At 57.4% G+C, this 15,411-nt stretch overlaps 1 protein-coding gene across 2 annotated transcripts; it reads left to right on the forward strand.

Moving 5' to 3' along the window:
* The first annotated feature begins 601 nt into the window (after nt 1–601).
* HEYL (hes related family bHLH transcription factor with YRPW motif like) lies at nt 602–15,124 on the forward strand. 2 transcript variants are annotated; one of them, XM_068917424.1, is made up of 7 exons: nt 602–883; nt 1,506–1,823; nt 5,062–5,544; nt 9,448–9,514; nt 9,970–10,053; nt 10,874–10,955; nt 12,482–15,124. In XM_068917424.1, the coding sequence occupies exons 3-7, from the start codon at nt 5,465–5,467 to the stop codon at nt 13,147–13,149; spliced, it is 981 nt and encodes a 326-aa protein (XP_068773525.1). In that variant the 5' UTR covers nt 602–883; nt 1,506–1,823; nt 5,062–5,464; the 3' UTR covers nt 13,150–15,124. The 2 variants fall into 2 exon arrangements, with proteins under 2 accessions (XP_068773525.1, XP_068773526.1); XM_068917425.1 differs by having other exon boundaries at nt 5,183–5,544.
* Nucleotides 15,125–15,411: the final 287 nt, after the last annotated feature.

A 15,411-nucleotide genomic window follows, 5' to 3' on the forward strand; every position in this document is an offset into this window, starting at 1 on the left:
ATGGGGCTGGGAGGGCTTGGGGGGGTGTCTGCGAACGTCAAAGGCGCGCGTGCACCGAGCGCGTGCTGTCGTTTCCTCTGCAATGCCATCTGGCCAGCAGCGACGCAGCCACAACCAGGGCTGCGGGCAGAAGAGCGTTTTACAACAGAAAGCAATTAACCGAATAAAGCCCTTTTTAAAATCCAGTAATTAAAAACAGTCCCTCCTCCTTGTTTTCCCCTTAAGCTGAAAGTTGCTGTTTACTCATTTGCTTTACAAAGTGTGCCTTGTTGTGGCTTCAGAAGAAATGAAAGTTTGAAGTGGTTAGAGAAGAAAGGCTTTGGGGCCGGTGGGCCGGGGCAGGGCGGAGGGGCAGGGGCTCTCCAGCCCGCCTTGTTTGTGTTTGTTCTTGTCTACTCGCAAGATCGCTAAACACACATTTAACAAGTGGTGAAACTGTCTACCAGCCTGATCTCTCCCAGGGTTCATGGGAAGAGGCCTGGCACATTAGCATTGCTGGGGGACGGGGAGGGGGAGGCCAGGCCTTTTGAAGGGTTGCTGTTTTGGGGCTGAGCGAGGGAAGGGCTCCGAGGGCTGGCAGAGTCGCAAACAAAGGCGTTGTGTTCCCCCAGCCCCCGGGGACCGGCCCGGGGCAAGGCCGAGGCCTTGGCTGCACCAGCGGATGGGTTTTCCCAGCCGGCTCCCGTTGCTGCTTTAGCATCCACCACCCGCGTCCTTCCAGCGCCTCCCGCCCCGGCGCCCAGAGAGACGGGACTGGCACCTCCGAGGTCACCTCAGGCTGCCCGGGACAGCCGGGAGCCAAGACGCCCCGGCGGTCACACAGACCACGTCACCCTCTGCAGCACCCCAACGTGAGAGAGGATCAGCCCCGTGTCCGCCAGCAGTAAGTTCCCGGGCCCTGTCCGTTTAGCCGCCGGGGAGCCCGGACCTCAGTTTGGGCTTCTGGGGGAGCCCGTAACCCTCGCTGTCACCGGGGTTGGTGCAACGTTAATTCTCACTCATTGCTGCTTCTCTGCTGGCCACCGAGTGCCCGACTGGTGGGTTTGCACCATGGCCGTCTACCTTATGGACGGGGAAAGCACTGCCCGGCCGGAGCCCCCGTGGGGGCAGCAGCGCCTCCGGGGCACGGTGGGCCGAGGGCCCGGCAGGTGCAGCCCGGCGGCGCCCAGCCCGCGGCCCCCGGGCCGGGCCGCGCTCCCGGCCGCAGGGCTGGGCGCAGACCGGCCGCGGGGTGATGGGCGGGAGCGCGCAGCCCAGCCGTGCCAGAGTAGCACCGGGTGGCAGCCGGGCTCAGATCTGCCCTGTGCCTGCCTGGGGAAGGGTGAGGCCATGGGTTTGTGGGAAAATGTTGTTTTTCCCTCCCCCGGACTGCCCCTAGCCGTCGGCTGGGCTGGCTCTGAATTGCGTGGGCCGGGGAAGCGGGGCGGGGGGGGGGGTTCGCAATTGTAGTGCCTGTGGCTTGGCCCGGAGCCACGGCAAACAATCCTCTCCTGGCCGCCCTCCAGATCTGACAAAACACGGAGGTGATAGCGTATTCGTACCTACACGCTTTCATCCCGAATCACCTCCTGGAAGCCCTGCCTGTTTCTCCCCTCTGTGATGAATCCCTCCGCTTAGCCGCAGAACAAGACAGCCTGTCCGCAGCGCTGCAGCCAGGAATCCTGTCCAGCATCCCTGCGAGGCCTCCGCTTTTGAAATTACAGCTGTGGATCTGGCAGCCAGCGGTGGGACCTGAGGTTAGGAGGTGATGTTGACTGAAGACGTGCGGACAGGGCATTCCAGGCATGCACGGGGTTAAATCAGAGGTGTCAGTTCACCAGGAGGTAACAGATACGTCCCGCTCGCTGCCTCCCGCTTTCCAGAAGCGTTGCCCTCCCTCCCACATTCCAGCTGCTGCAGCTTTTCACAGCTGGCCGCTCTCCGGGGACATTTCCCAGAGCCCAGCAGGCGGGAGGGGAGTGAGGAGCGAGGCCACGGTCCCAGCGCAGGGGTGGGTGGCTGGGCTGACCGTCCTTCCGGGCTGAGGAGCCTCGCGCTGGAGTCCTTTACCCCCGGGAGAGGGCTGGCACAGGCAAACCTGGGCAATCCCAGGTCCCTGGCAGGGATCCACCCTCCGCCCTGCCCTGGAGAGTTTTTCCTGCTGCGGGGAAGGGACATCAAGCTTTGCAAGCTCACTTATTCCTTGGCCTCCAAAGCGGGGTAGCCAGTTAGCGCTGGGTGAGATGGATCGCTTGGCCTCGTACTCGTGACACCCATCCTCGGGAAACGGCTCCCACCACGTAAGGGCACAGCCAGCCGTGGCGGGGACAGCTCTCGCCAGCCTGCCGGGACCGCAGCTCCTGGCTGCCGCTCCGCAGCACGCTCCCCGGAGCTTTCCCTCCCGGGTCGGGCCGCGTTTGCCGAGTCCTGCTGCGGCGAACTAGAAGTAGGTGCGCTGGGGCTAGCCGCCGACCAGCTGGCTCCGCGACCCGCAGCAGGAGAGCCGCAGCAGTCTCCTCCAGGCCAGCCCACCTCCCGCACGTCTGCCCTGCCCACAGGTCTGAGCGGGAGCATGCAGCGCCGGCGGCGGCACGGGGAGGGCAGCCGTCCCGCGCGGCCCCGGGGACGCGGGAGAGGGTGGGCCACGGGGGAGGCGTCCCGTGGTGCTTGCTGAGTTCGTACAGGAGGGAAAACAGCCCTGACTGCCGGGCCAGGGTGACAGTTCAGGGTGAGGGGAGAGATTGCCTCTAATAAACACCCTTGCTTGGCCGAGCCAACCCTGCGGTACCCCGGGCAAGGGCAGAGGCTGGTGACCCACCATCCAAGGGACTGTGCTTGGGGCCAGGCTGTGCACAAGCTTGCCGTGGCATAGCTTGCCCTGAGTGCTTGGAGGGGAAAAGCAGGTGGGAGAAACCTGATTTCTGCACCCTCCCCACGGTGGTCCTTGCAGCCCATCTCCCCTTCCCCTGCACCAGGGCAGCCCGCTCCCCCGCGCAAGACCGACGGGCGATGGTTACTGGCACCTGGCTCCCCGATCACGCAGCTGATTCCTTTTAATCCTCCCCTGTCGTCTCCATGGCCCCGAGCGGGGAGCGGGCTCAGCCCAGGCTCCGTTTCGGCTGCTCCGCGGCGCTAATCCCGGGGTGGTTCAGATGGCTCTCGCAATCCCCCAGGGCTCGCTGGGGGCGATTATAAATGACTCTCCAGGAGCACAGGCTGGAAAATGGATCCGATTACAGGAGAAGTGGGTTTCAGGGCCCCTGCTCTGTTCATAATGAAGTGTAATCCTAGAAAAACATGTTGCCAATTACACTTCAATTGAACCCAGATAATGATGCTTAGGCAAGGCCCAGAAAAGCCTGAGTCTGGACAGTGAATTCCTTTCTAATGGAGAAGAAAAGTGTTCCTCTGTGGCAGGTCTGGGCTCCGTTTGGTTCAGGCTCGGCGTGATGTGAGCGAGAGCCTGAAATAACCAATCTCTGGATCCCATTTAAATGGTTTTATCAGTGGAAAAAGCATTAATCTCTCAAAAACACATATTTATGGGAAGTTTGGTTTGGAGATGCATATATATTTAACTGAAATCATTTTGGAAAGGAAGGAGGAGAGCAGACTCAAAATTGCCCAAATAAAACATTTCTAATTTTTCTGGTTCAAAGTAGCTTTTAATGTTGAGAAGTAAGCTAGTAACAGCTTGGTTTGTTGGCTAGTTTTAATGGTGAAATTGAAGGAAAGCATCAAAATTGTGGAAACAGAGTGCTATAACCTAAGGCGAATGGTTTGGGTTTTTGTTTTTTTTCCTCTCAATTTTTGGTTTATGAACACTTTGGAGACGTCAGTTTTTCAGTCCAGCGCAGAGCGGTCGGTTCGGCTCTTTGCTGTTTGAACTCGCCGGGGAGGATGGTGCGACTCAGGCTCAAAAAATGGTGGCAGGAGCGCTGCCCGGCGGCATGTGACGTCGGTCCGGGGCAGCGCGTGGGCGAAGGGCAGGCGCCGGCTGGCGCTGGGCTTTTATGGGAGCTGCTTGCAAGGTGCGCGGGGATTGCAGCCGTCCGGGGCTGGCGGGCGCGCAGGCAGACATGGTGCAGGCGGATAGGGAGCATCCGACCACGCGGCCGGGCGCCTCCTCGCGCGGGGGACGAGCGCCCGGGTGGCGGGCCGGCTCGGCTGGCCTGAGCAGCGCCGCGCTGTTATCGCAGCGCCGGGCTTTGCAAAAGGCTTTGGGAAACCCGTGTGTTGCCAGATCTCACTGCTGATCTTTCTTTCTTTCTTTCTTTTTTTTTTTTTTCAAAATAAAAGGCATTATTTTTGTGCTGCGAACCTCTGCTTCTGCTCTTTCCCTCCGCCCCTCTCTCTCCCACACGCACACGTTTTTGCTGCCTTTGGGGATTTGAGCTGCGCAGGGCTCTAAAAAACAGCCTCCTACCTCCTCCCGGCCCGCTCGAGGGGAGCGGGATGCTCTCTAGACGCCGGGCGGTGGGGCAAAGTTTCCAGCATTGGGGAACGAGGCAGAAAAACAGCAATTCATCCTGGTGTCATAAAACCTAAAGTTGGGCTTTGGTCGGTTTGTTTTACAGGGCAGGTCTCAAACGCCCTGGCAGTGCCCGCAGGAGGCACTTGAAGACGCTCCGACGCCGCCTCCTCGACGGAGGGAGGCAGCGGGGGGCCGCGGGGGCCGGCACCCTCCGGCAGGGCCCGGCCGGGGCACGGTGCCACCCTGCCCTCGCCCGCTGCCGTGGGTCCGTCCCCGGCGAGGGCCCTTTGCCCGGCGGCCTCAAACAGCCCCGCGCTTCGAATAAGCTGGTTTCCATCTGAATCATAAGCCTCCGAAAGCGGCGGAGCCGCGCAGCGCCGGGCAGACATGTGTGTGCGTGTGGGGCTGGATGTTGATTTTTCCCTGAAACAACTCAGGGCTTTATCAGTCCCATCTCTTTCCCACGGTTTTCTGTTGCCAGTGAGGTCACTGGTCCCTTTAAACTGGGGCTGAGGCCAAGCTGCAGCGGGTGGAAGGGGGGCCGTGGGGAGGGGGGCCGTGGGCAGAGGGGGACAGGAGACGGTTCACACAGACTGTTCCTTTTACAGGAAGACTTGGGATGTCGACCAGCGCGCGGGGAGGAGGCGGGGGGGCCTGGGAACCTGGGAACGCCGGCGCGGCCGCGTAATCCGTCACTCCTGGGAGATGTCTCATTAACCCATTAACCAGGGAGGTTAGAGACGTGCTGAGAAGAGAGCGAGGGAGAAGCCGGGGGTGTGAAAGGCAGAGCGCGAGCAGGGGAGGAGCCGCGCGCGAGGCAGACACGCACCCGGGCGAGCTCTCGCGCGCAGCCCGCCGAGGGCCAGCGCTTCCCCGAGGACGGCCAGGCGGCCGGAGGACGACGGTGGCGGCCGGGCCAGCCGAGCCGAGGCGAGCCGGGCCGTCGTGCCGCCTGCCCCCCCCCCCCCCAGCGCCCCGCTGAGACGCGGCCGCCCCCGGCCACTTCCGAGGATGAAGCGACTGTGCGAGGAAAGTTCGTCGGACACCGAGTCGGACGGCACCATCGACGTGGGCAAGGAGGAGGAATACAGGTGAGGAGGTGCCTTCGGGGACAGCTGCGTCCTGGGACGGGGGGACAGATCCGGCTTGGGGGCAGCCGAGCGCCGGCACCAAGGCAACGGGACAAACTCAGCTCCGGGAGGATTTCTGAGTCCCTGCTCCAGGGCAGCTCAGGCATCGCTTTGTCCTGCAGGTGGTGGGGGCTGGAGCGGGGTCCCCAGCACCCCAGGGTGCTCCAAGCCCAGGCACGGCGATTGCTCTGTGCTGGCCCCTTCGGCAGCTCCAGGCAAGCTGCTCAGAGAGCGGCCGAGTTGGACTCTCTCGCTGGAGCGTGACACAGGCAGAGGCAGAGGAGTCCTCAGCGCTGCCACAGCCAGGAGCAACTCTGGCATGTCGCTTAACCCCTTCCCGGCTGCTCTTCTCGAGGCTTTTCCAAGGCAGGGGGCAGACACCTTGATCAGAGTGCGTACGCACCGCTTTGTGCAAGCAGGGGCTAATTCCGGTGTCAGTAATGACACAGCAAGGAAAACCGAGTTGCAGAGCCTTATTACCCAGATTAAAGCTGCGTTGCAAGCTGATTGCATTCAAGAAAACGCCACATTGAAGCTAGCGCAATTGGATTTTCCTGTCCTATGTAGACAACGGTAGGTCTGATCTTTGTTAGTGGAAGCCTGGTGGCCCCAGATCTCTGCTCCCCCAGATACAGCGATGCCCCCCCGGAGCAAACGCATCCGTCAGCTGCCAGCATGCGGCTGCGGTCCAAGTGATCCAAAGGCTCCCATGGAACGTGGAAGGAGCAAGGAGGTTTTGCATGAGAAATGCTTCTCCTCCGCTGATGCATTTGTAACGCACCAGCTGGGGCTTTGATCTTTATTAAAAAGGGAGCTCACGCAGTCTGGCCAGTGAAGGGTGCCTTGTTTTAAACATGCCCTTTCTGTAATGCAGTTAGCAGGCTCCATCCCTTTGGGACGCTGAGCTGCAGTTTCTCTCGGCTCCAGCGCTCTGCTGCTCGGTGAAATAGCAAGGAAAGGACCTCGGCGTGTCCCCCCCACCGGCACTATCCTCAGGCGCCACAGCGTCCTCCGGCTCTGCCTGGCAAAGGGCATCCCGTGGCCGCTCCTCGCAGCCGGGTTCCCATGCTGGGGCAGCCGTTCGCAGGCATGGCTAGGCTCCGAGCGTGCGGACAGTGCTAGGCATGAAGGAAGGGCTCTGTTATTTGTTCTAGTCCAAAAATCAGCTGCTTTTGAACTCTTGTTTCAGTAGCCAAGTGTCCTCCCCCCTCTGCACCCAGCGAGGCCCTGGATGAATTAATTCCCTTTTGCTGCTTGGTCTCCTGAACAGAGAAATCGCCCTGCTCGGTGCCAAGCTCAGGTTCTCACGGGACTGAATTCATGAGCCAGCTTTGCACTGATACGGTCACAGGCAGAGTCCGGCGTGTCCGACACGTAATACATCCTACACAAATTCACTTACCCCAATGCAGTTTCCAAGTGCACTGATGTTCGACCTGCCTTCACGCCGTACATGAAATGTATTCCACTTCTTTACAAAACATCAGTGCAACATACTGAGTTTATAGTACCCCAGCGGAATAGAGGAAACCACGGCAATACTTCAGTTCAGGGAACAGTAATGATACATTTTTGATCTCTCTCTGATACCGTTAATAAGTTCCTCTTCTTAAGCCAGCTGAAGAACCAGGCAGCGCTGTGTTGCAGGGATACATATTTGTAGCGTTGCTTTGGTTGTGAACCTGCCCCGACGAGTTCACGACCAAAGTAATGCAATCCCGTACGGGGCACCGAAGGCTCAGGCGAAATGCAGCGCTTTCAGGTGGGGAGCGAGGTGGAAGGATTAGGCCAGAGGGAGGGGGTCAGGCCGTCTGGACTGGGATCCCAGCTCCATTACGGATCGGTTGTGTGGTTTGGGCAAACCAGTTCCGCTGTAAAACGGGGATGAGTCACTCCCGCTCTGAGGCTTGGTTCACTAATGCGTGCGGCAAGCTTAGAGACGCTGGGGTCACTGCAGCAGTGCAAGATACTGGTTGGGGTTGTTTTTTTTTTTTTTTTTCTTTCTGTTTTGCATAAACAATCAAAAGAACAGTGTCATAAAATCAAGTAAAGAGAAATACAGTGATTTTAATCATTGCAGAATTCAGATATGATACTGTCTACATGGTTCATATCTGTCAGTCAAACATGTTTTTAAAATATATTTTGCAAAAAGCCAGGTCGGTTATCCCCACAGCTGGAGCTGTGGTTTACAGAGAGCAATGCACTCAAACAGCTCTGAACAGAGAGTTTCGGGATTCACTATTACGGCCTCCCCAAGTCCGTCCTCCCCTTTCCTACGCTGCCAGTCAAGCTCAGCAGCTGCACCACGCACCTAGCCCACCGCGCAGCGTCTGTGCGGAGCCTGTTCTCGCCCATGCCGTCATGCGTGCGCATCGCCGGTGCGTTTCTGCACCCTGCCAGCGCGCCTTCATTCTCGCAAGCCCGCCAGCGCAGACGCAGCGGGGAGCCCAGCCAGCAGCCGGTCCAGCAGGGTACCTCCTCGGAGAGCAGGGCAGCGCGGGCAGCGGAAGAGCGCGTTATTTTGTCTGATTATGTAAAACCACTTCTGAAAGCACCTCGCTTGGGCCTAGCAAAATGCATTTTTAATGGGCTGAGTTTGGTCTAGCTTTTGGCTTGCTGCGCAGGCAGCACTGTCTCTACAGCAACATCCTTACCAGACTGCCATTAAAATGCTTTGTCAGACTGAAAAATATGTTGGTTCGACGGGGTGAACCCAAGTGCCCCTTTCCTGATTTGTATGTGTTAGTCGGGCCGCGAGTCCCTGCGGAGCGCGGTGCTGGCGGGGCTGCAGACTGCCGTCTCGCCTGCGCGGGAACAGCCTCGCTCCGCGTTTCGTAAGACACAGAAATAGCCTGGCCCGGCCCCGCTTCCCGGAGCAGCGAAACCCCACTTGGGGGAAGCAGGAGGGGGCCCGGCCAGCCCCGAGCGGAGGCGTTGCGCTCCGGGGAGTTTCCCATGCCCAGTTATCCGTCCTTACAGCGACTTCACCTCCTTGGGGACCTCAGGGTTGAACTTTCCCTCCCCTTGCGCTGCTAGCGCCGACCTTCGGCGTCTTTAGCTTCACCCCTGGCCGCCAGCAGCGGGACAGTTTGCAGGGCGCTTCCCCCGCCTGTCCCTGGTGTCCCCCGCCGCTGAGCCTCGAGCCGGAGCGGGGCCTCCCGGGGCCGTGGGCAGGCGGCTCTGCCCCGTCGCGTCGTGCCCCCGGTCCCCAGAGCCGCGAGGCACCGCTGCGATGCCCCAGCCCCTCTCGCGGAGCCGCCGGCGCGTCCCTGCGTCCAGAACACCACAGCCCACCCCAAAAATTGCCCTTGGGGAAGCGACTCTCCAGGAAGCCCTCAGAAACCACAGAAATGCTGCTGCCAGGCTTCACCCCGAGGAGCGACCAGCCCTGACGGCTGCCGCCCTGGGTGGGAGCCGGCGGCAGCTCTCGTTCGCGCGGCGCCGCGCGGCGAAGCCCTGCAGCCACGGCGCGGGGCAGGTTCGGGCAGGGGAGCCGGGAGGTTGGCGCCGGGGGAAAGGGCCGCGACTCCGCGGCTCCTTCAGCGCTGCGGAGGAGCCAGCGCGGGCTGAGATCGAGGAGACGCGCACCTGGCAGCCGGCAGGCCGCTTGGTGCCGACATCTGTCCCCGCCTGGCGGGATGCTTGGGAGACTCGGAGAGGAGAGAGCAGGATTCGAGTCTTTGCTTGGCTCCCCCATCCCCGATTTCTGAGCTCTGTGTTGTGGGTAGAAATGACATGGGAACCACAGAAGTCATTATTCCAGGGCGAAAACTGCAGATGGCAAACGTGTGTAAAGCAGATGTGCAGCAGAGGTTTCTCCCCAGCTAGTGCAAGGAACTATTTCCTTTTCTTCTTTTCCAGACATGTTTCCAGGTCTGTGTCTCCCACGACGACCTCTCAGATACAAGCCAGGAAGAAGCGGAGAGGGGTGAGTCTCCCTTCCGCCGAGCAGGGCGGCTGCGCCGTGCCTCTCGGGGGGCCTGTGCCGGCCCCAGCCGCGTGCCGGGGCTGCCGCTGGCATGGCCTTGCTGCGGGGACATGATGGGAGCTGCAGAAATCGGCTTTATGCTGTTCCCTGCTCCATCTCCTGCAGAACCCCCTCCTCATCCAATTGGAGGTTTTTATAGAGGTCTGGCCTCAAATCTGGCCGAAAGGGGTGGGAATAGGGGTGGAGGAGAGATGCTTCTCCTAGTGTTATCACACTGGTCGTTTAATGTTCCTTTGCTCAGGTTTTCCACCCAAAACATTTATTTTGTTTGCTATTACATAATAAATGTCCTGTTCAAAGTGACTCTCTCAACCTGCTGCAGCTGTTAATGAGGGCTTTAAACCCATGAGATGCAGCCATACATGACTGTGGTCTCTCTTGGCAACCTCCTGCAGATCATCGAGAAGCGGCGCCGTGACCGCATCAACAGCAGCCTCTCCGAACTGCGGCGCCTGGTTCCCACGGCCTTCGAGAAGCAGGTGCGTGCGTCTCGCGAGCACCCACGGCCCTTGATGCCACAGGTGGTGGCTTTTGCCCCTCTCATGTGGCCCGCACTGAACCGATGGCAGTTCAGCAAGAAGCCATATTCCAAATGGGACTTGAAAGCCTGGTCCAACCCATTCAAAGTAAAAATCCCCTGAAATCAAAGTCCTCTCTTCTGCAGAGGTGGCCCTTGCTCCTCTACATTCCCTACCAGTTTTTGAATGCATGTGTTTTTACCAAACCATGGCACTTTGGATTTAACCCTGGAGTCTCTTCCAAGCTCTGGCACGATTTGCTGGATTCTGCTTCCCAAAATCTCTCTTTAACCATGTTTAGAAAAATGATTATTCGGTGTTGACAGTACAAAAAGACTGCTGTGATTTCCACTTATCTCCCCACACTGGCTGCATTTCAGCAATGGAAGGGTAGAGAGCCTTCAGAATTAAAAAGTCTGTAGCAATGTTATGTTTTTCTTATCAGTATCACTTCAGGAAGCAAGTAGGTGATAAAATTGGGTGGTAAAACAATATTAACAAACATTCAGGAGCCCTAGGGAGAATAAACTCAATGTAGAAAGTGTTTTGAAACTGAAGATACACAGAAATGGGGATTTTCAATTTGCATTGGGGGATCTGGGGAAGGAGCTCCACTGTCTACTCTATTGAACATAAGCCAATGCCCGCATCCAGCCATGCGAACACTCCTGGGCTTCAGGAAGGTTCTGGGGAGAGGAACTCTGGGCAAAACCCTCCTGAAAGACACAAAACCCTAAACCATAAAATAACGGATTGCGCTTTTCTTCTTCTCAACACACAGGGGTCTTCCAAGTTGGAGAAGGCAGAAATCCTGCAAATGACAGTTGATCACTTAAAAATGCTTCATGCCACTGGAGGAACAGGTAAGATCTCCTCTTTGAAGCACACGTGTGAGCTCAAGGTGAAATCCTGGAGGGAAAATTCCCCATTGGCCTCAAAACAGTAAGGAATATCTTGCTGCTGGTGTGCCTTGCTAACTCCAGCAATCCCTAAAATGAATGTTGCCCTGTCTGCTTCAGAAGGGAAATCTTTCTCCCAGGAGGGCAGATGGACATTTTCTGTGCTGCTTTTTTTTTTTGAGTCTAACGTATGGGTCTGCATCCCATGCTTACGCTTTGGCAGACTGGGCTGTGTGGGATGGCGTGTCCCACGGACCCCCAGCGAGGACACCGGGAGCAGGGACAGCATCACTGCTGTTGCTGCACATCCCGCTAAAAGCTGCCCAGCCAGAGACACGCTTAGTTCCGCTCAGAAATGGAGCCTGCTTCCGGAAAAATGGTGTTAAACTCTTTACCTCCTCCCTGGGATACATTTCCTGCAGAGGCTGAATTCTGCATGGGGATTCTGCAAATAAACAAGGCTTTTTTCCCTTTCGGTTCTTCTTTTTTGTCTCTTGGTTGTTATGAGAAGAGAGAGGGAGCCCTGTGCAAAACTCAACAAAGGTCTCATTTGTACTGAGACCTCAGTACAGACCCTCTGTCCTGTTCCAGTTAACAGGATGGAGATCACAGCTCCAGTAAAGAAGCCTCTGGCTTGCTTACCACCCATTTTTGGCTTGCTGGGGACATTGCTGGCATCCAGACTTTGGTTCAGAGCTGTAACTTGGTCTGGAACATTTGTTTAGATATTCAGTTTGACTGCACTGCAACAAAGGGCCGTATTGTCACGAGAGACCCCGTCAAGCAGAGTGGTCCAGCGCTTCGCTGTGCTGTGACATTCTCTGCTTTATTGCTTACTGTCTCATGAAGCTACAAGCAGGGAGTAGAAGCCTAAAAAATCAGCCGTTGGTTGCATTTTATCTCGCTGATTTTCTTCACGTGTTGTGGCTTTGAGCTTTCTCAGCCCAGCAGTCTTGGTTCTGCCGCTGCCCTGTGTCCTCCAGCTGGACATCTGTTTAAATGAAGCGTGAAGAACTGAGCTGAAGAGCGGGACCCGGGCACAGGAAAAGGGTGCTCAACTGCGCATTGAGGAGCAGAAACAATGCGTCCCGCTGTTCAGCAAGACCTGTAGGTGGTCCGTTCACAAAGACAGACCCAGTGCCCGTCTAGCCCCTGTCATGTTTCCTGCAACGATAACTGATAGAGTCCAACAGGAGCAATTTCTGCCTTCCTGAGCCTGGTTAACGAAACCTCTTACTCATCTCACATGCTGGAGTAAAAGGCTTCATGACCCTGGAAATTTTATCCTAATGAGATAACCACAGATGCTATTCTCATGCACGCAAACGTCCAGTCCTTTCGGACACCCACTTGGCTATCTGCTTCAGCAATATCACAGGGCAGCAAAGTGCCTCAAGTGAAATACACAGTGCATTAGAGAGGGTAGTGAAATCCAAGCACATTCCTGAGCTGTGCCTGGACTTACTGTCACCTGTGTCCTTTCCCTACAGGCTTCTTAGATGCCCGAGCTCTGGCTGTGGATTACAGGAGTATCGGCTTCCGCGAATGTCTCACTGAAGTTGTCAGGTACCTGGGTATCCTCGAGGGACAAAACACTGCCGACCCCATCCGGCTGCGACTCCTCTCCCACCTGAATAATTATGTAGCTGAAATGGAGCCTTCGCCTGTGGCCACTTCCCTCCTGCCCATCCAGACCTGGCCGTGGTCCTTCCTCCACAGTGCTGCCAGCCCCGTACAAATCCCCAGGAGGGAGGCTGCCCCCGCTCCAGTTGTTTTGACTGCATCCTCCCTGGCGTACCCAAGCCCCGCTGTGAGGCCGGCCCCCCTTCGCCGCGTTCCCGGTGACATGCTGCCGTCCCGCCGAAGCTTCCTGGCCACCAGAATGGCCTCTTCCAGCCGGAGGGCCCGAGCCACAGGCTCGTCCGCAGCCGTAGCAGCCATGCCCAGGATGCCATCGCCAACGGGCATGTTGAGAGAGGGCTCGTCCAAGAGTAGCCAAATTGCAACATTCCTCTTCTCACCGGCCTCCGCCGGCATCCCCGTTCCACCAGGTTACACAGCGCCTCCTGCCTTGGGCACGGCCGTGCAGGGACCCGGGATCAGGGTTGGGACATCCAGGATCTGCCGCTCCTGGGCTACTGAAATCGGGGCTTTCTGATCCTCCCCTTCCCTTCGGAGACAGCAAATCTTCAGCGCCTGCTGCCCACAGGCCTAAGAACAAACCCAGCTGAAAAGGCATCTTTCCTGCTTTGCAGAAGTCAAGGACCCATAAAGAAAATTCTCTTTACTCTTCCCTCCCTTCTCGCATTGCCTTCCTTCCCTCCCCATCACATCTCCTCCCCATCGCGATGCCCGCAAGCATAAAACACCTCCAATTCACTGCACTTGCCTGCACGCAGCTGTACTCAAGGCCCTCCCGGCTACGAGGGAGGAGGTGCCCGCAGATCCCAAACCCTTCCCTCCTCCAGCAAACCCCCTCTGCGGAGCCTGACATTGCTCTTCCTTGGAAAATACCAGCCAGCCCTGAAATACCAGCTTATTTCCTTGGGGACTCAGAGCTCACAGACAGACACTTGCTCATGCTCGTTCCCCGGACGCGTCCCCTGGTGCAGCACATATTTTGGTGCGGTGGGATGCACCCAGCTCAAGCCCCGCTAGGACTGCTGGCAGCCGGCAAGGCAGGTGAGGGCCTCCCCGCTCCCTTAGCGAACTGGCTGCCTGCTAATCCCCATGCTTTACGCTGCATTACCAGCTTTTCCCACTTATGTGCCCTTAAGGGGGAGTCAGGCAACAGCTTAACAGAGTCAGCTCCCGTATCTGAGGGGAAATCTTGCTGCGCCCGCGTGTCTGCAGGGCCTGCGCTGGGATCCTGCACGAGTAACGCAAGGGTGGCCAGGCCCAGGCGGAGGGCAGCTTCTCCAGCCCCTGCTCCCCACCGCAGCGTGAAAAGGTGAGACAAGGCGAGACACTGGATTTCAAAGGGACGTCTGTCATGGAGGGGAAGGCTCCGAGGAAGTGAGAAGAGGGATGCCCTTCCCCTCTGTCAGGGTCCCTGCCGGAGCCGTCTCTCCTCCCTCCCCTGCTGAACAGCCGCGGTGGCGAAGGGGAGGAATGGGTTGCGCCAGCCGGCATTCGAAGTGCCTCCCTCACCTTCTCTTAGCCCCCGAGTCTCCTCCCACAGTGTCTCCGTTTTCTTTCTTTGGCAACATGTTTTGATCTCGCACTGCTCGTTCCTCCTCTCCCTGGGCCAGAACCAAAACCCACTGATGTTTCACCTCAACAGGCTCTGGGTCTGCACTTGTCCAGATTCCTGAGGGCCTTTTCTGCCTTGGCCTGCGTGTTGCTAGACAACTGACACTGCCGACACTCCTCTGCTCCCGCCGACTGTCCTCCCAGCCCCTCTGCTTTGGACAGAAAGGAATAGGAACCTGAAGCCCTCGAGCCACCCTGCTCCTGCGCCATCTCCCCAGCTCCCATGGTGGTCAGGGCAGGGCTTCCCGCTGCTCGCCCTCCTCATCTGACCCGAATAACCCCCCACTCCCTGGATCTGTGCCTTTATTTGCTGGGATACATGCGCAGAGTAGTCTGGACCCAGTTGTATGCCCACCCTGAGGAGGCTCACCCAGCTCAGTAGCACTGTGACACGAAAGACAGAAAAGTGTAGAAAGGTCAGTGGAGAGAAAGGTAAAGAAGAGGGAGAAGCTCTCTCTCGAATGGGAGAAGCTCTCTCCACGCCTCGGGTCAAACAAGCAGCCGGTTAGTCTGTGCGGATGAGCTGGTGGTTACATTCCTCCAGATTGTATCTGCCCAACGCATGTTAATGTATGTGTCTGCTATGGTTTGGAAAGTGAGTTCCTCCCAGTTGTTTTGATGAACACCGTCGCACTTAACACACAGCAATGCCTCTGCTACTTCTCCTTACCCTGTCCCGAAGTGTCAGAGTCAGTCAGGAACAACCCATTCCCATTTAATGAAGTCAAGAGGAAGGTCCCTGCGGACTGGTTGTTCCTGAGGCTGGTCTGCGCACTAGAGCTCACAGCAAGTAGCCTGGCCTCACTTTACACTGTGCAGAGCTGTTAGATTCACAAGCTGTGACATCCAGCAAAGGTGTCAAATAAAGTCTTTCAAACCCATGCCCTGGCTGTGAAATGTACTGTTGGTGTGAGTCTATCTTGCTGCAGATGGCCCAATCTGGCCTGTTTAGATGACTGCTACTTTTGCAGCAGATAAGCTTTTGTTGCCAAAAAGGCTTCAAAACAGGTAGATAAGATTAAGCTTGGAAGATATCATCCCTGCTGGTCATGTTATAGCTACCGTTCTTGGTAACTCTGGTCCCATGATTTTTTATTTTGCAAACCATTACATGAGCCAAAATCAGCCAGTGGGATGCTCAGCAACGCTCATCCTAGGATTCACAATA

Source organism: Struthio camelus, chromosome 23, assembly GCF_040807025.1.
Source record: "Struthio camelus isolate bStrCam1 chromosome 23, bStrCam1.hap1, whole genome shotgun sequence".
Classification (NCBI taxonomy): Eukaryota; Metazoa; Chordata; class Aves; order Struthioniformes; family Struthionidae; genus Struthio; species Struthio camelus.